The sequence below is a fragment of the Lynx rufus genome, unplaced genomic scaffold, assembly GCF_022079265.1.
Source record: "Lynx rufus isolate CCGP_SWC_20201006 ecotype Redwood Valley unplaced genomic scaffold, mLynRuf1.p SCAF_3, whole genome shotgun sequence".
Lineage (NCBI taxonomy): Eukaryota > Metazoa > Chordata > Mammalia > Carnivora > Felidae > Lynx > Lynx rufus.
The window spans coordinates 186,533,604-186,552,584 of record NW_025814845.1 but is presented as its reverse complement, the minus strand read 5'-3'; the positions used below and the strand labels follow the sequence as shown (position 1 = coordinate 186,552,584).

General features: G+C 39.0%; 1 protein-coding gene and 1 pseudogene across 3 annotated transcripts in view; one reads left to right on the top strand and one right to left on the bottom strand.

The window, feature by feature from the left end:
• SNX25 (sorting nexin 25) overlaps positions 1-18,981 on the top strand; it is a 131,318-nt gene that overhangs the window by 94,108 nt on the left and 18,229 nt on the right. For all 3 annotated transcript variants that reach the window (XM_047091819.1, XM_047091817.1, XM_047091818.1), the window contains 5 exons: positions 4,932-5,063; positions 7,037-7,309; positions 10,342-10,506; positions 13,426-13,557; positions 16,330-16,470. In XM_047091819.1, the coding sequence (XP_046947775.1) occupies positions 4,932-5,063; positions 7,037-7,309; positions 10,342-10,506; positions 13,426-13,557; positions 16,330-16,470 (843 nt within the window). The remainder of the gene's footprint in view (positions 1-4,931; positions 5,064-7,036; positions 7,310-10,341; positions 10,507-13,425; positions 13,558-16,329; positions 16,471-18,981) is intronic.
• LOC124520755 (28S ribosomal protein S17, mitochondrial-like) lies at positions 18,233-18,623 on the bottom strand (annotated as a pseudogene).

Below are 18,981 nucleotides of genomic sequence, written 5' to 3'. Positions count from 1 at the left end.
TATCAGTCTTTTTTTTTTTTTAATTTTTTTTTCAACGTTTTTATTTATTTTTGAGACAGAGAGAGACAGAGCATGAACGGGGGAGGGGCAGAGAGAGAGGGAGACACAGAATCGGAAACAGGCTCCAGGCTCTGAGCCATCAGCCCAGAGCCTGACGCGGGGCTCGAACTCACAGACCGCGAGATCGTGACCTGGCTGCAGTCGGACGCTTAACCGACTGCGCCACCCAGGCGCCCCTACTGGTTATCAGTCTTAAAAAATTTCTAATTCTTCCTATTTCAGTTTTGGTAGTTTATATGTTTGTAGGAGTGTATCCATTTCTTCTAGGTTGTCCAGTTTGTTGGCACATACTTTTTCATAATATTCCCTTGTGATTACTTGTATTTCTGTGGAGTTGGTTGTTATTTTTCCTCTCTCATTTGTTATTTTATTTATTTGAGTCTTTCTCTCTCTTTTTTTCTTGATAAGTCTGGCTAGAAGTTTATCAGTTTTTTTTTTTTTTTTAATTTTTTTTTTTTTCAACGTTTATTTATTTCTGGGACAGAGAGAGACAGAGCATGAACGGGGGAGGGGCAGAGAGAGAGGGAGACACAGAATCGGAAACAGGCTCCAGGCTCTGAGCCATCAGCCCAGAGCCCGACGCGGGGCTCGAACTCACGGACCACGAGATCGTGACCTGGCTGAAGTCGGACGCTTAACCGACTGCGCCACCCAGGCGCCCCAAAGTTTATCAGTTTTATTGAGTTTTTTCAAATAACCAGATCCTGATTTTATTGGTCTGTTCTATTGCGGGTTTATTTTTTAATTTTTTTTTTAGTTTTTATATCCTTTATTTCTGTTCTAATCTTTATTATTCCGTTCTTTCTGCTGGTTTTTAGGTTTTGTTGTTCTTTTTCTAGGTCCTCTATGTGTAAGGTCAGGTTGTTTGAGATTTTTCTTGTTTTTTTGAGGTAGCCCTGTATTGCTATAAATTTCCCTTTTAAAACTGCTTTTGCTGCATCTCGGGGTTTCAGCCATCGTGTTCTCATTTTCATTTGTTTCCATGTATTTTTAAAATTTCTTCTTTGATTTCCTGGTTGACTCATTCATTGTTTAGTAGCATATAGGGTGGTGGTGGGAGATGGCTATGGCCAGTTCCTTCATTCCCAGAGTGGTCTCTCCATGAATGCTGCCTCTCTGGGATACACTCCAAAATGAGTAAATAACCTCCCTACTTGGTGCCCCAGGTGCTCTTCAGATTGCTGTTTCCACGCTGTATGTCCGTGAGTTGTTGGCTTGCCTTTTCTCCAAGAACAGTGCAGGGCCCTCCGGGCTCTATCCCAGCCAAGTCCACTGACCTCCATTTATTTATTTATTTAAAAAAATTTTTTAAACAGTTATTTATTTTTGAGAGACAGAGAGAGGCAGAGCATGAGCAGGGGAAGGGGAGAGAGGGAGGGAGATACAGAATCTGAAATAGGCTCTAGGCTCTGAGCTGTTTGTTAGCACAGAGATGGACACGGGGCTCGAACCCATGAACTTTGAGACTATGACCTGAGCTGAAGTTGGACGCTCAACCGACTGAGCCACCCAAGCACCTCTAAGTCCACTGACCTTTAGAAAGAAGTTCACGCTTTAAGCCCCGTTGGTTGCCACAAGTCACAAAATTAGACCCCTCGTGCATTTTAAGCCAATTACTGTGGGAATCCATTTTCCCCTGTGCTCCCCGGTGTCCCACCCTTGTCTGTGACCCTGGCTCCCTCCCCACTGCAGCACAAGGATCCATTTCTCTCCCAAGTCTGTCACCGCACTTCATGCTTTCTTCTATGTGGCCTCTTCTCTACCTTTAAAAGTTGTGGAGTTTGTTCTGCCAGTCTGCAGGTCAGTTTCTGGGGTATTCAGGTATTGGTTATCTAGTTGTGTTCATGGGATGAGGCAAGCCTGTGATCCTTCTACTCCACCACTATCTTCCAACCCACCGTCTAAGATCAGTTTTTATCTCAATGTATTTGATCCAAGACCAAGAACATTACTGAGTGTAGCCCAGGACTCTGCACTTGAATATGAAAAGATTCCTTGGCTTTCTGTTTCTGTTGGAGTTCTTATAGAGCATTTTTCCTAAATGCATCTTTCCTTCTTGACTTCCATACTATTTGTAGTTTGCTATAAACACAAATCAGGTAATCTCTTAAGGAGATGAACTATTTTATTATGGTTAAGAAGCTGTGCTGTGTAGTCAGAAAGCCTGGCTCTCAATTCTGTATCTACTGGGGATTGATTTTGGGCAAGTTAGTTAGCTTTTTTGTACTCCAGTTGTAAAATTGGGATAGTTTGTGCATACCCTATAGATGGCAACCATTAAATAATGAACATAGGAGGGTAAGTACACAACTTAGTATAAGAGCACTCAATAAATGTTATTACTGACATTGATTGTTAAGGAGGTATGTTTAGTGATGATACAGATGTAAGAAAAATCCAATTGTAACCTCTCCTTTTAGGATAAAACATTATTCCCAAGATCCTAATTCTACATATTCTCATTAGTTTTCTGGAGTTATTCTCATGAGTATTTTGTAACTAGAGAATCCTATGTCACTCTTGGTAACATGTTGGGTGCTTAGGAACACATTTATTCCTCTAAGGCCCTGAGGTACTTTTGAGTGTTTGGTGGAAATTTTCCTGGAGAAAAATTAACTAGCTGGGTAAGAGGGAATCCACACAAAACATAAAACTAAGTTTGTAAAATATGCATCATGAAACCAGATCCAGCCTAGAGACCATCGACTGTGGTAGCTCTCCTCCCAGAATTACCAGAGGTCTTAGGACAGATAAAAAGGCTGACCCAACAAATAAGAGCACAGTGTTTGCTGTGTGGAAGCCCTTAGTAAATGTTAATTATTGTTATATCATCTATAGTTTTTAACTTTTTTTGTAATTTGTTTTAATGTTTATTTTTGAGAGAGAGAGAGAGAGCTGGGAAGGTGCAGAGAGAAGAGGGAGACACAGAATCTGAAGCAGGGTCCAGGATATGAGCTATCAGCACAGAGCTGGACGTGGGGCTTGAACTCACAAATGGTGAGATCATGACCTGAGCCGAAGTTGGATGCTTAACCGACTCAGCCACCTCGGCCAGGTGCCCCATATCATCGATAGTTTTTAAAAAATGATTATTTTAGTAGTGGTGTCAACTTTGACCTACCCACCCTTCTCTTTTCACTTCCACACAAAAATCTCAGACTTACTGAAATTAATTAATGTCAAATTAATTGAGATTGAGTTAATCTCAGATGAATACATTTGACTTTGAAGTGTACTATCTATGCATCCTGTCCACCCAGACCCATTCCATTAGTATAGATGTTACACAGTGAAATTCTCTTTTTCAAGAGAGGAAAAAAAAATGGATAGAGAACTTGGTTAATCCATTGGCCAATTAAGAGATATGTCACCTATTGAACTATGGTTTAGATATATTTGCTGTCATTTATTTGTATATATTTGCACTTTTGGAACTGAACATAGAATATTCATAAAACACAAAAGTCTAAAAATGGCTAATATTTTAGAAGATGTTTTGGACTTGGTTTTGCAAATATGTGAATTTGTATCTAATTTGGAATTCATTTTGATCGAAGGAAAATTATACTGGGGAGACTTTCTTAGAATTTGTCGAATGCCCTTTCTGCTCGGCTTCTCCCTATGTTAAAAATCGATAGCTCTCTGAGTGATCTGTTTATCCCTAGCCCGAGTTGATATGGGCTCCTACAAACCTCCATGGACCATGTACAGTTAGAATTTGTATGTCACAGTGCTTTAGTGGTAGGGTTTCCATAAAGATACATGCTATGATCTTCCAAAGTTAGTAAACTAAATCCTAATAGTCTGAAATATTTATGGACTCCAATTGTTAGGGGTCTGTAGCATGGGACGACTGTCTCCTTTAATGAGTTACCAGAAGTTGTTAGAAAAATGCCTGCCTCTTTCTGTTTACAGAAACTATTGAGGACTCACTGTTGGTAGAAGAGTTGAATCTGTGTTGATCATATGCACTTGATTTTAGAAAGATCTTACTGGTCACATTTCCAAAAAATTTCCCACTGCCACAATATAAATTGTTAAGAATCTTAAAACATAAGTGTTTCTTTTAATTGCATTTGAGATATACTTACAGGTCTTTTTCTTAATTAACTAAGAACTAAGGATATGGGACTTCAGTTCCTTCTAAATTAATTTGAGGGATTTTTCCTAATTAATTGAGTTATGAATTATTATGAAAGTGATCTGCTTTCTTCTATTATGGCAGCCTGTGCTCAAGATTTTGCCCACTGTATCTTCAGATTTGTTTTTTCTTTTTCTGTAAGCATAGAAAATAGTAAACCAAGGAGTCATTTTGATATATAGTGCAATATTATGAACTAATTAAAATGATGCTTACAAAAGATATCTTAAATGAATATGATACTGTAAGTGAAGGAGCAAGATGTAAAATAATTTTCATCACAAGTGTAAGGATGGAAGGCAAAAATGTCAGATTAGTAGACTCCAGCTTCCTGGTCTTTTATATATTTCTCTTTAATTTTTCTATTATGGGTATCTATTACTTTTAGCAGTTTATCCCATAGGGCCGGGATTTTTGTCTGATTTCCTAGAAATGTGCCTGATACAGAGTAGATGCCAAATAAATCTTTTGCTGAATGAGTGAATGATTAATTGAAAATTGGCACTTATTGAATATGTACATTTTGAATACTGAATAACTTTTTCCATTTAAAATTTAGGAAGTTGAGAGAAATACTGTATTAGGTTGACTACAACCTTAAAAAATGAGACTTTTTTTTTCTTGAATGTAGACACCAATCCATTGAAAGTTAAAGGAAACTGATATTTAGAATTTTATTTTTAAGTTTTTAATGTTTTCCTTATTTTTTTTCCTTAAATTTCCTTAATAGATTCTTCAGTTTGAAGATATTTTGGCCAATATGTTCTACCGAGAGCACTTTCGAATGTACATGGAAAGGATGGACAAGAGAGCTCTGATTAGTTTTTGGGAGTCGGTGGAATATCTGAAGAGTGCTAACAAGGTAGTATATATAGGCTCAAAGAAATATTAATCACCAGCTGGTGAAAACTTGCATGTTAGGCAGTGTGTCTGTGTTTCTCAATGAAGCTGTAAGATAAATATACATTAAAAGACTATTTAAAACCAAATATAATAATGGAATTATGTTCCAGCTCATAATGGTAAATAAAATTATATTTTATTTTCACAAAAAGATACTTCTGAATGTGTGGTCAAGGGAAAAACAGATTCATAAATGTACCAAAATACTGAATTTACTTTCAGGCAGCTTTTTGGTTTGCTTTTTTAGCACATTATAAAAAAAGTTATATACATCCACATTACTGGTACAATGAATTGATCTTGTCATGTACACCTCAGTCTCATAACCTTGTTATTTTAATATCATGTGCATATTTTACACTACTGTTCTTCTTTTGTTTCATTTAAAATATGACTGAATTAAGAAACACAAAAACCTTTAAAAAGCGGGTGGGGGTGGGGGGTGTGCCTGGGTGGCTCAGTTGGTTAAGCGGCTGACTTCGGCTCAGGTCATGATCTCACAGGTTCATGGGTTCTGAGCCCCGTCTGTGCTGACGGCTCAGAGCCTGGAGCCTGCTTCGGATTCTGTGTCTCCCTCTCTCTGTGCCCCTTCCCCGCTCACACTTTGTGTCTCTCACTCTCTTAAAAATAAATAAACATTAAAAAAAAAAAAAACCCACAAAAGAAGATTTTTGGTTCTAGATGCCTCTTAACGATGAAAAGCCCCAATAAGCATTGTATTTTGCACTTGGCAAGTTCTCAGTACCTTTAAGAGTTAAAGAATATGAAATATGTGTGTTTATATGTGTGTATAAATATACATGACAATATGTATAGTATATATATTACATGTATTTTGAGAGGCTTATTAAAATAAACACAAAAGTCACTGGGTACATTGCACTTTGCACTTCATGTGAGTGTTGCTAGAACTCAATACTATTAAAATACATCATAAATCACATACTACATTGGTTTCGGAATTAAATTCAGTCTCACAGTATTTTTAAATCTTCTTAGAAATGCCTTTTATTGTTACTTTGTAAGTCACAAGTTACCTCATTATATCCAATACTGCAGTTGCCCACTTTATTATGTATTTTATTTATCAGACTTGATTCCAAATGACTTTTGGCTGCTCTCAAAGGAATATTGTGAAGAGCAATCTAAAGAATTTTCCTAAACTCCTGGAAACAATTTAAAAGATTTCAGTGCAATAAAAGTATATAGCTTCATGAAATAGCCTTATTTCGACCTAACAACACTAATTTGGGTGTAAAAGTTCTGAGATGTTTGTTAAATTCACAATATTCATTGAGTTGTTTGTCTTCATTTTTTAATCCTGTTGAAGACTTTGTGTAACATTCCTAGAATTAATGAGGTGTTTTCAGAGGAAATATAAATGTTATGTTAATCAGAAGAGATGTTTGCATTTCTGAAACAGACTGGCTGTGACCTTAGTATGATGTTTAAGAGTAAGCTGTCTAATATAAGCTTGATTATAATGCAATACATCATCATTCTGGAGAGGATTTTTCTTGTTTTCTTAAATTACATAATAGTGACTTCTGGAGTGAAAAATGGCACTTCCAATTACTTATATTAGATTTTTTAAAGCCAAATTGAATTTAGCTGATAACTGAGCTGTGGAATTCAGATTTGCAAGAAGGAATCCGTTTCAAGACGAGAACTGTTCCCACTTTTCCCCTGCCAGCGTTTAGTAGAAATTATATTCGTTAACTATTCAGCATAAAGTATTCATTTTCAGGAGCCAGACTCTTACCCCTTGACTCTGTGCACACGCACGCCAAAGACCCCCACTGGTACCAGTAGCAGTGTCCGTTTTCAATGTCTTCCTTCCAGCTTTAAGATGGAGAGAATTCAGAAGAAAAATATTTTTGTCAGAGATGATATTTCTTACCTTTCTTGTTTTTCATCTTCCTGTCTTTTCAGAATGAAATCCCACAATTAGTTGGTGAAATTTACCAGAATTTCTTTGTGGAAAGCAAAGAAATATCTGTGGAAAAATCACTCTACAAAGAAATCCAGCAGTGTCTTGTAGGAAATAAAGGTATTGAAGTGTTCTGCAAAATCCAGGGCGATGTTTATGAGACCCTAAAGGATAGGTATTACCCTTCATTTATTGTCAGTGACCTGTATGAGAAATTGATGATAAAAGAGGAAGAAAAACATGGCTCGCACTTGATTTCCGGCAAGGATGAAATGGTGAGTCCCATTTAATTTTCTCCTTCCTTCTCAGTGGTTAAGCTTCGAATATGATCAGGTGGACACGTACTGTTTAGGCAAATTTGGGGCACCTCTTCATCTTTCAATATGCAGGACCGTAAGTAGAACTTGTGCACTCTTCCCTTCTTTTTCTGAACAACTGACCACCACTTCCTCGTGTTGCAACCTCCCAGCCCTGTCTCTACCTGCGGCACACCCCGTGTGTGGCTCCTGAAAAGCGAGGACAGAGAGTCCGCAAGGTGGTGTAGGCCAGATGAGAGAATCAGTAGAACTTAGTCTAGTCCGAGAAGAGACAAAGGATGGGCAAGTGAGGAGAGGAAGAGGATGTGGGGGCAGTTACAAGAAGTATTTTGGAGTTTAAAAAATCAGATGTAAGAAAGATTCTCTGAAAGAAACCTTGCTCAGCCACACCTCACTTGGGTCTGATTCTCCTAAGTGTACTATCATTTTGGAGATCTCTCATTTACTACTCTCATTTACCGTCTCTCATTTACTACTAAAGGTTTAGAGGGCTTTATGATTTGTGAAGGTACAAAGAAACACAAAATGTTTTATTTACAGTCACCCTACATAGAAAGCTAATAATTAATTTTGGATTTTTTTCTGCCGGTTATATCTCAAACTCTGAGGAATCAAGTGCTTGCTCTTGATGGTATTAGAAGTTGGTGTCTCTGAACTGTTAAATTCACTCATTCAGACTTTTTAAAGATTTGTTATTTAGTTCTTCACACTTTCTGTGTCTTCCACCATCAACAGGGCCAAAAGTCTTTAGTCATTGCATCTTTTTTTCCCCATCAGATACAATTTATTAGAACTGAAGTTTGTTTACTTCATCTCTATGGCACACTATTTCTAGCTACTGTAGTGGTGATGTTCCAGCACAAGAAGAAGAATTCTTCATTCGGCGGAACTTTCTTTTGGCTGATAGACTTTTGAGTGTCAGAGAAAAAATTGTTTTCCTGATTAAAGCTATGCAGATAAGGATACTGATACTTATTTCCCCAAACCTCACCCCTAAGATATAAATAAGCATCATTTGTCTGTTGGCATTAATTGGAAACACAGTGTATTTTTTTTATTTAGGCGCCGGTAGCATTCAATGTCACATTCGTTTCAGGCGCACAACGTGGTGATTCACCATCTGTGTATGTTGTGTCGTGCTCACCATCAGTGTGGCTACCACCTGTCACCATACAATGCTAGTACAGTGTCATTGACGGTATTCCCCACGTTGTGCCTTTTATTCCAAAGACTTACTCATTCCATAACTAAAAGCCTCTATGTCCCACTCCCCTTCACCCATTGTATTTTTAAGATCAGTTTGCTTTATTTTTTTATTTTTTATATGTTTCTCGGTAAGTTTAACCGTGTTCTCTCTCTGCCTCAGAAATGAAAATGGTTAATAAGTAAATGCTGTAAAAGAGGTTATGCAGATTAGTTAAAAATATCAACACCCAATAGATGAATTGGATAAAGTCTTGAACTGACAGTTGATATGAAAGGTAATAGTAAACAAATATGAAAAATTATCCAGCTTCACCTAGGACTCAAGGGTAATATGTATCACTGACCTTTTGAACGCTTCTGCTCTTTGTGGCAATAATCCCACTTCTAGAAATTCACCCTAAGGCAATAACTAAATGGTAGAAAAGGTGATGTACTGTGGAGTTTGTTTTAGTACCTCTGGGACGGCGAACCAGCAGAGTCAACCCAGAGCAGGAGCAGCGGTAGGAACACGCCTCAGGGTAGCATCAATTCATAGGATGGTATACAGCCATAAAAATTCTAATTTTGAAGAGTAATTAACGCCTTCAAAATAAGCAGCATCATAAGTTATAGGGAAAAGACAGAATACCTGTTTGGATGTATATAAGGTATACAATTATGTCATGATAAGTGCACTCCTGGACAAGGGTTTGAAAGACTGCACAAAAATTAAAAAAAAGAGCTTGGTTTTCTAGGGTTATTAATACTTCATTCTTGTTTGAAGAAAATTTTTTCTCTTACCGTTTATTTCAATTAATAAAAATTAGAAGGAAAACTCTGGAAGAATGTTAAGGAGAATAATAAAGCAAAATATCATTCTCAGGACTTCTTTCCATTGTCCTACATGCTGTTGCTGCTGACAGGTCTGTTTTATATGCTGTCTGCTGCTAATCTATCCAGATTTTTCAAAGTTCTGCAGTTCTGTATGAATCTGAAGGCACTTTGAAATCTTAACCATTTAACTCATAAGATGATCTACCTGTTGATTTGTGAAATACATCTTCAGGGGAGGGGCTGAACAAAGTGTGTACCGAAAATACTTTTACTAGTGGGAATTTGGAAATTTTATTTATTTTTATTTTATTCTTAATATTTATTTATTTTTGGGAGAGTGCAGGCAGGGGTGGAGCAGAAAGAGGGGGACAGAGGATCCGAAGTGGGCTCGGTGCTGACAGCAGTAAGCCCGACGTAGGGCTCGAACCCACGAACCACAAGATTATGACCTGAGCTAAAGTCAGATGCTCAAGCAACTGAGCCAGCCAGGTGCCCCTGGAAATTTTATTTTAAAAGTACTTAGCATAAGTTTTCTAGAATATTCTTAGGAGCCCGAAAGGAAGCCATACGCATCTCTGTGTCTTTGTCCAAGATTAGGCACAGACCACTCAGGTTGAGTTAGGCAGATAACTCAGTTGCCTTTTCTTGTTCCATGCAGATTCCCTTGGGTGTACCATTTGGGAAATAATGGTGTGGAATCCATCCCCCACTCTGTCCTGTTTTTCAGGCTATTAAATGTTTTTTCTTTCATTGTATTCCTCAACACCAGTTACTGTGGTTCCAAATAACTTTGATTTGTCACGTTGCTGAGGAAAAGCAACCTGCCTCTGAACTTTCTACCACAAAGTGTTAGGGGACTCTAGTACTTTGGCTAAGTGTATTGTAACGATCTAGAACCTATATGCTAGGTACTCATTGTCGAATAGTCCATCGTTATAAGACGGTGTGGTTCACGTTACTTTTTCCCCCAGGACCCAGGAGGTGAGGCTGGTGAGGAAGCTGTAGATGAAGGCACCAGTCGAATTAATGAACAAGCCAGTTTTGCTGTAAACAAACTACGAGAACTAAATGAGAAACTTGAATATAAAAGGCAAGCTCTAAATTCTATTCAAAATGCACCAAAACCTGACAAGAAGGTAACTCTTTCACTTTCAAGGTTGTCTTTGAAAGTTTCCATTTTTCTGATCTCATAAGTAGTAGTTTTCAGTTTATGTTGCAAAGCATCACTGTTTCTTTAAAACAAAAAATTGTATTTGTACGCTCCATGGTTACTTTTTTGCATCTAGTATAGAGTTAGAAAAGCACTTGTTTTCAGTCTTCTGTGCTTTGGGGTTCTCTCCGGTCATCCGTGGTGAGCAGCCCTGTGCTCTCTTACCTGGCTTGCCTGTGGTACCTTTGCAGAAGAGGGCAAAGCACTTCCTTGTGCCAGACCCATTTCTGGAAGTACATTAACTTTTCAAGGACAATTATCTTACTTTTATTTTTCTTTCAAATGCTGTGAGTCACAATTTAGAGAACCTCACAGAATGACACAAGAAATAAATTGTTTTGCTAAAAGCCAACAGAATTGGAAAGTTTAAAAATGTAAACAGCATCTCCCCAGCTGGCATTTCTCAAACCCGTGCAGTGGCGTGGCTTTTTGCTTTGTGTTTATGCGTCTTTGGCCACCCAACAGGGAGATGTCTCTGTTACAGGTATGGCTGGTGCTCTTCAGTCTGCCAAACTGACCTCCTCTGGCACTTTCTGAGGGTGTGTTCGGCAACATAAGTGACGAGTAAATGCATGATGCTCTGCTGGTCGCTGTGGAGAACCAGTGACCTATAGAGCTGCCAGCCTCCCTAAGGAGGGAGCAAACATGCTGATTGTGGAACCAAAATATCCTCACAGGAAAATGAAGCAGGGTGGTCACAGCTCTGATGGTAATAAAATGCAGGACAAGGTTTAGGCTGCGAGTGCTTCCTGGAGGCTTTTTGAGAAAGGAAAGAGTCCTCGTAGCTGGCATGTTCAGGAGAGTTTGAAGGCAAAGCTTCTGCCCTCAAACTATAGGTTTTCTAATGAAAGAGGTCCAAGGGGATGATGAGCATGCCTTCTCTTTTTTTTTAAGTTACTTTTTTAAAGTGTGGCAAAATAGACATCACCTGAATTTACCATTTTAATCGTTTCAAGTATACACTTCAGCATCGGTCCGTTCACATTGTTATGCAACCATCACTACCATCCATCTCCTGAAATTGTTTCATCTGGCAAGACTGAAACTTTGTGCCCCTTAAATAACACTTTCCATCCTCCCGTCCCCAACCCCCTGGAAACTACTCTTCTCCATTCTACCTCGTATGAATTGAACTACTCTTAAATACATCATGAATGGAGGCATACTGTATTCATCCTTTTGTGACTGGCTTCTTTCCCTTAGCCTAAGGTCTCAAGGTTCGTTCGTATTATACCGAGTGTGAGAATTTCCTTCCTTTTTGAGACTGAACAATTTTCCATTGCATGTACATACAGCATTTGGTTTATCCGTTCACCCATCAGTGGACGTTGGTTTGGCTTCCACCTTTTAAGTTTTGTGAATGATGTTACCACGAATGTGGGTACAAATACATTTTTGAGATCTTGCTTTCCATTCTTTGGAGCATGTGCTCAGAAGTGAAATTGCTGGGTCATAATTGCCGGGACAGTAATTCTGTCTTTAATTCTTAGAGGAATCTCCATACTGTTTTCCATATTGGCAGCACCATTTTATACCTTCTCACCAACAGTGTGTACGGTTTCCAGTTTCTCTATCTCCTCACCAGTAATTGTTGTTTTTCACTTTTTTTTTTTTATAGTAACTCTCCTAATGGGCGCGAGGTAGTATCTTATTGTGGTTTTGATTTGCATTTCACTAATGATTAGTTACATTGAGTATCTTTGCATGTGCTTTTTGGCCATTTATAGAATGTTTTTGGAGAAATGTCTATTCAAGTCCTTTGCCCGTTTTTGAATCAGACTGGTTTTTGTTTTTAAGTTTTAAGAGTTCTCTATATATTCTAGATGTTAGTACCCTATCAGATACGTGATTTTTAAATATTTGCTCTAATTCTGCGGGTTGCCTTTTTACTGTGTCAATAGTATTCTTTTCACAAAAGTTTTAAATTGTTATGAAGTCCCATTTTCCTATATTTTGCTGCCTGTGCCTTTTGTGTCATAGCCAAGAAGTTATTACCAGTTCAGTGTTCTAAAGCTTTCCCCCTGTGTTTTCTTCTAAGAATTTATAGTTTTAGCTCTTACGTTTAGGTCTTTGATGAATTTTGAGTTGTCTATTATTTATGGTGTTAGGTAAGTGTCCAACTTCATTGTTTTGCTTATGGGTATCCAGTTTTCTCAGCCACTGTTTGTTGAGAATATTGTCCTTTTCCCATTGAATGGTGTTGGCACCCTTGTCAAAAATCACTTGACCATATATGCAAAGGTTTATTTCTTGCTGGCTTGTTCTATTCCATTGGTCTATATGTCTGTCTTTATGCCAGTACCATACTGTTTTGATTAGCGTAGCTGTGTAGTAAGTGTTGAAATCAGGAAGTATGAGCCCTCTAACTTTTGTTCTTCTTCAAGATTGTTTTGGCTATTCAGTCTGCTTTGAGATTCCATGTGAACTTTATGATGGATTTTTCTATTTTTGCAGAAAAAAAAATCACTGGCATTGTGGTAAGGATTGTGTTGAATCTGTAGATCACTTTGAGTCATATTGACATCTTAGCAGTGCTTAGTCTTCTAATCCATGAACATTGAATATCATTCCATTTATTTGTCATCTTTAATTTCTTTCATCGGTGTTAGGTAGTTTTCATTGTAGAAATCTTTCACTTCCTTGTTTAAGTTAATTCCTAAATATTTTATTATTTTTATGCTATGGTAAATGGAATTGTTTTCTTAATTCCCTTTTTGGATTGTCCGTTGTTAGTGTATAGAAATGCAGCGGATTTTTGTCTGTTGATTTTGTAACCTGCTACTTTGCTGAATTGTGTGGCATTTTAAGTGCTTTTGTAACTCTCAGGATGTTTTCCCTCTTGCAGATTGTTTTCAAGTTGAAGGAGGAAATAATTCTAATAGAGAAAGAACGCACGGACCTACAGCTGCACATGGCAAGAACAGATTGGTGGTGTGAGAACCTCGGAATGTGGAAAGCCTCCATCACCAGTGGAGAGGTAGGTCTGACTGCTTTTCCTCCAAGTTTACTTTAAGAGTATGATTTTGGAGGGGTACCTGGGTGGCTCAGTCGGTTGGGCATCCGACTTCAGCTCAGGTCATGATCTGATGGTTTGTGGGTTCAAGCCTTGCATCGAGCTCTGTGCTGACAGCTCAGAGCCTGGAGCCTGCTTTGGATTCTGTGTCTCCCTCTCTCTCTGCCCCTCCCCGCTTGCACTCTTGTCTGTCTCTCTCTCAAAAATAAGTAAACATTAAAAAAAAATAAAAAAGAATATGATTTCGGGGTGCCTGGGTGGCTCAGTCAGTTGAGCAAAGCTTTGACTTCAGCTCAGGTCATGATCTTGCAGTTTGTGAGTTCGGAGCCCCGCATCAGGCTTGCTGCTCTCAGCGCAGAGCCTGCTTCAGATCTTCTGTTCCCCTCTGTCTCTGTCCCTCCCCCAATTGCACTCTCTCTCAAAAATAAATAAAAACATTTAAAAAAATTAAAAAAATGAGTATGATTTTATAAGACAAGATTTTGTCCTACAGAATTAAGGTTGAGGATAGAAAAGTTACGTTTGCTCTTACAGACTGCATTTGTCCCCCTTCTTTCCTCACTGTTCTCGCTCTGTCTTACTACCCTTGACTGTGAGCTGTACTAGGGCTGCCTGGCATAGATCTGATCTCTCTCCATTTCAGGTTGTTCTTGTTCACTGGAATTGTAAGCACCTTTCAGATAGGGACAGGTAATGTCCTTGAATTGCCATTTTCTTTTGCCATTGAGGGTTGAAATAAAATGGAAGGGCACTATTTGAAATTTGGTGGTGAAAAATTAAAAAGTTTAAGTGTTTCTGATTGTTCCATTCTGCTGACTTCAATTACTTAAATCTCAATTGCTCTAAGATCTTTAATAATGAATATTTTTTGCTTTGACTTAGAAAATATTTTGCTATTCTTTGAGGGATATGGGTATCAATTTCCAGAATATGCTGTATCCCTTTTGTCTGTAAAAAGAATTTCTCTTCAAGGAGTGATGCATATAAGCATTTCCACTGTTGACAACTTCTTTGTTCCCACCTGGTTTACTATCAGTCACGTGGAAATCTGGAGACGAAGGTCAGGTCCACACAAATAACGAGATCATGAGGAACACAGTGTTAATGGTTTGTTCCACTATTATTTCAAACGGCTTGTGAAAATACTTAACTCCTTAGATTTGTAAGGGCGTGTTTGTACACTTTATCTTTGTTCTTCTCCGTCTTGCCCATCAGCCCTGTGGCTTCACATGCTCTCTGTGGTGGTGGGGTGGGGGTTGCTTAAGATTCACAACCCTAAGTTCACCTCTAGATTGGATAGCACGCAATTCATGTTCTCCGAGAACAGCTCTGAAAGCACACCCACGACAGGAGTGCGTCACTGGGTGCTGCACCGGCTCTTTGGTACTTGTGAGCACTCCCATTACGGTGAGCTGCAGGAGCTTGCCGTGGCACCGTGGTCACCGGAAAGATAATGGCAATGGACCCTGAAGGGTCACCTGACCGCCGGAGTTTGCAAGGCAGCCCTGCATGGGAATGTGTGGAAGATGTATGTACGTCGCGCCAGATTCTCTTGAGTTCTGATCCTGGCTGACACCCATACTAGCTGTGTGATCCTAGGACAGTCCAGGGACCCTGTGTGTGTCCTCACCTCCTGCATCCTCACAGTGGGGTAATGGTCCTACGTCACGGGGCTCCGTTGGGTGCTCAGTGTGTCTTGTGTCTCTTTCCTTTGCCTTTCTTATTGACTCTTTGTCTCTAATTTGATTGATGATACTAATTCAAGCCTAAATTCAGTATTTTCTTTTTGTTTCTAATCTATTTATGTTAAGTATAATAATGGCCTATTTCTGAATTATGATATCGTGTGTGTATGTGTGTGTGTGTGTGTGTGTGTGTGTGTGTGTGTGTGAATGAATTATCTAAGTTGGGAGGTAGAGGAAATTATATCTTTCAACGTAAAATTTCATGAAAATTGAAATCATGGTTTGTTGAATCCAGAAATTAAACTGGGGAAGGCTTTATCCTTTTCTGAGACAGGTTTTAGCATATCTTACACCTTTTTGCTTTCTGTTAATTTGTTTTTTCAAAGGAATACACTTAGGATGTTAAGTCTGCTATATTAATTTTCTTTTGATATGTAACAAATGACCACATGTTTCATGGCTTAAAACAGTGTCCACTGATTGGCTCGCAATTCTGCAGGTTGAAAGTCCAGCACCGTATGACGGTGTCCTCTACTCATTGTATCCCGAGGCTGAAGGCAGCGTATTGGCCAGACTGAGTTCTTGTCTGGAGACTCTGAGGAAAAAGCCACTTCCAAGCTCGTTTAGGTCGTTGGCAGGATTCAGTTCCATGTGGTTGTAGACCTGAGGTCTCGTCTCTGGCTGTCAGCGGAGGCCCTGCCACGTCCTTTCCACCTGCCCCTCTCCATCTTCATGCCAGCACCACATGCCGAGTCCTTCTTGCGCTTCCTGTCTTTCTGACTTCCTGTCCTCCTACCGTCCCAGGGAGTGTCTCTGCTCTTCATGGGCTTGTATGATTAGGTTAGACCCATCCGGGTAGTCTCCCTTCTTTAAGGTCAGCTGTCAAATATAGCATGACCTAATCGCAGGAATGGACACCATATTCACAGTTCCAGGGATGATGCAGGGTGTAGCCACCAAGGGGTGGGAAATCTTGGGGAGTATTTAGAAATCTTGCCTACCACATCCGCTAACCATGCTTTTTGTTGTTGTGGTGTCTGTTTTTTCCAAGGTTACAGAAGAGAATGGTGAGCAAATGCCCTGTTACTTTGTCATGGTAAGCTTACAAGAAGTTGGTGGAGTTGAAACTAAGAACTGGACCGTCCCTAGAAGGCTCAGTGAGTTTCAGAATTTACACCGGAAACTTAGTGAGGTATGAATACTCATGAATACAAGGTTTAGAATTACAAGCAAGAAGATATTTAAGAGCTCATTTCAATTTTTTACATATAAGGAAACTGATCATTAACCTTTCTCCCTTCACTATGGATACTGGCAAAGTGGCTTTTTCAGTCCAACATTTGGAAATTAACTCATAGCTCAGATGGTTTAGAGTAGATCTTTCAGGACAAAGAACTGTCTGATCTCCACTAAGCCTCAGAGAACCCCAGAGCTGAAAGAGAGCTAGGGGTCATCTAGGGCCCCCGGTTTTGAGGCTGCCAGTTGTGACCCATTAGTGGGAAGTGAAATCAGTTATTGATTGCAGCAGTGGACAGAGCATAGAATATATTGGATTTCAGCACAAAAAGTAAGGGAGTCATTCAGTGTCGTGGTTGAAAGCATAGACTCAGGAGCAAGACTGCTTGAGTTTGGACTGTGGCTATACTGTTCAGTAGCTATATGACCTGGGACTTGTCACTCTGTCTCTCTGTCCCTCTTCTTCCTCATCAGTAGAATACGAATATCCATAGCATCTACCTCTCCCATCTCACAGATTTGTGAGAATTAAGAGAATACGTTTATCCAAAGCATTTAGAAGAGAGTGTTTCGCATAATAAACGTTATCGTGTCGGTGGTGGTAGCAGTGGTAGTAATGAACACTGTTTCATAGAACTTCTCAGCTTTACACGTGGATTATATTATCTATGTGGATATGCATTTATACCTATGCAGGCTGCAACGTAGCATGTACTTCCTACTGTGAGTTTTAGTTAGAAACGTTAGAAAGCTTCTAATCTAGGTCACTTCTTTTATTTTAAGGTGAGAGGAACTGACCCCAGAGAGTTTGGTCAATTTATCATAGGACGTGTACATAGTGGCCAAACCAGGATTGGAATCCGGGTCATCTTACTTTCCATTCCTTGTTCTTCCATCTTTCTCAGGAACTGCGTCTTCTCTAACTCTCCCCCTCCTGGAGGTGACTGCCCTCTTCCCCAGCAACTGAAAAGCTTTTCAGTCACGTCTACTTTTGTTTCTGTTTATTGTTCTCTGGCTTAGAATGAACTGACTCTTGGTAAAATCCTGTGGTCACCTATCAGACTCGTCTTCTGCAAATGAAATATGTCTATTTCCTATAACCTTTTCTCCTGAGGGGATTTTTTAAAACCTTTTTAATCACTATCTTGTGAATACTATAACTTCTTCAAGTGCCTTTACTTTTTTTTTCGAATTTTCAAGTTTTATTTTCTATATGTCAGCTTTCTTATTAATACAGACTTTAATCTGATACAGACTGACCTCAACCAGACTGTTATTTCCATTCATAATTGGTTAAATCAGAGAAAAAGTTTAAATTAATTTTGAATATGTACCACCAAAAATAAATATCCACTTAATGTGAATCCGTTTTATGATATCAAAAGGTTTTTTCCTCCCCAAAGATTCTAAGATAAATTCAAGATTCCTTTGGCAAATGAAAAAAAAAAAAACAAACCTTCTAAAATAGTGAGCTTACAAAACAATGGGGATTACTAGGCATACTTACTGTAAGAGAAAATATGTCTAATGAAAAGGAAATTTAAAACATGACCTTAAACTTTTATGAAAAATTTTAACAAGGCCTTTACTTATTTACTTTACCTGTTCCATAAATACCAGAAGAGAAATTGGACAGTTTGTAATGACACTTAGAAAAATTTTTTTCCATAAAGCCAAGTTAGATATCTTTCCCTTTGACTCCTTCTTCCAGTCCCCCTTTACTCTGCTGAAGAGCTATTCATTTCTTCCAGAGTTTTGGTTGGGTGGGCGGGTTCCAGACTGACCCAGCTTTCCAGGTAGGGAGTTCCTGCACAGGGTTTTCCCGTCACTGGATCTGTGACTTGTCCAACTTTGAAAACGATCTCGGCCAGTTCATGTTTTACCTGCTTTGTTCGTGGGACGGTGGAGCTTTGAGAAGCACGATATCCCCAACAGTGTGTTGCTAAAGAGCATCATGGCAAAATAGACTTTTCCCTTATTAAAATACTTTAATCAATAGGGATCCCAAACAAGCCTGGTCACTCTCACTTTGGCTGGTTTTTGCCTTGCCGTTCCGATAGCCTTCTCCACGATGCATCTGGCACGGACAGATGAACGAACCACTGACATCAGTGGCTTTGGTCACTTCCCGCTCTGCTTTCCCTGCACGCATCCTCTATAACTTCTTCAAATGCTTTTAAAAATCACAACCAAGTGTCCGACTATGGTACTTCTCCAGTGGACTGTGGTCACCCTGGTAGTGTGGAAAGCAAACTGCCATCTCGATAGAAGATTAAATTTTTGCCAAAATTGTCGAGTACAATTGACACTGCAGAAAAATGTGTTGTTTGCCCTGTGACAAACCGTTGTGAAGCCAAGTTTAGGATCAGTCTAGTTGCTGACGAAAACAGAAGGAGAAAAAGGAATTGAGAGGAGGTTTTGAAATAAAATGTATGTGGAAAATATTCTTAGAAAACCAGAAACAAGT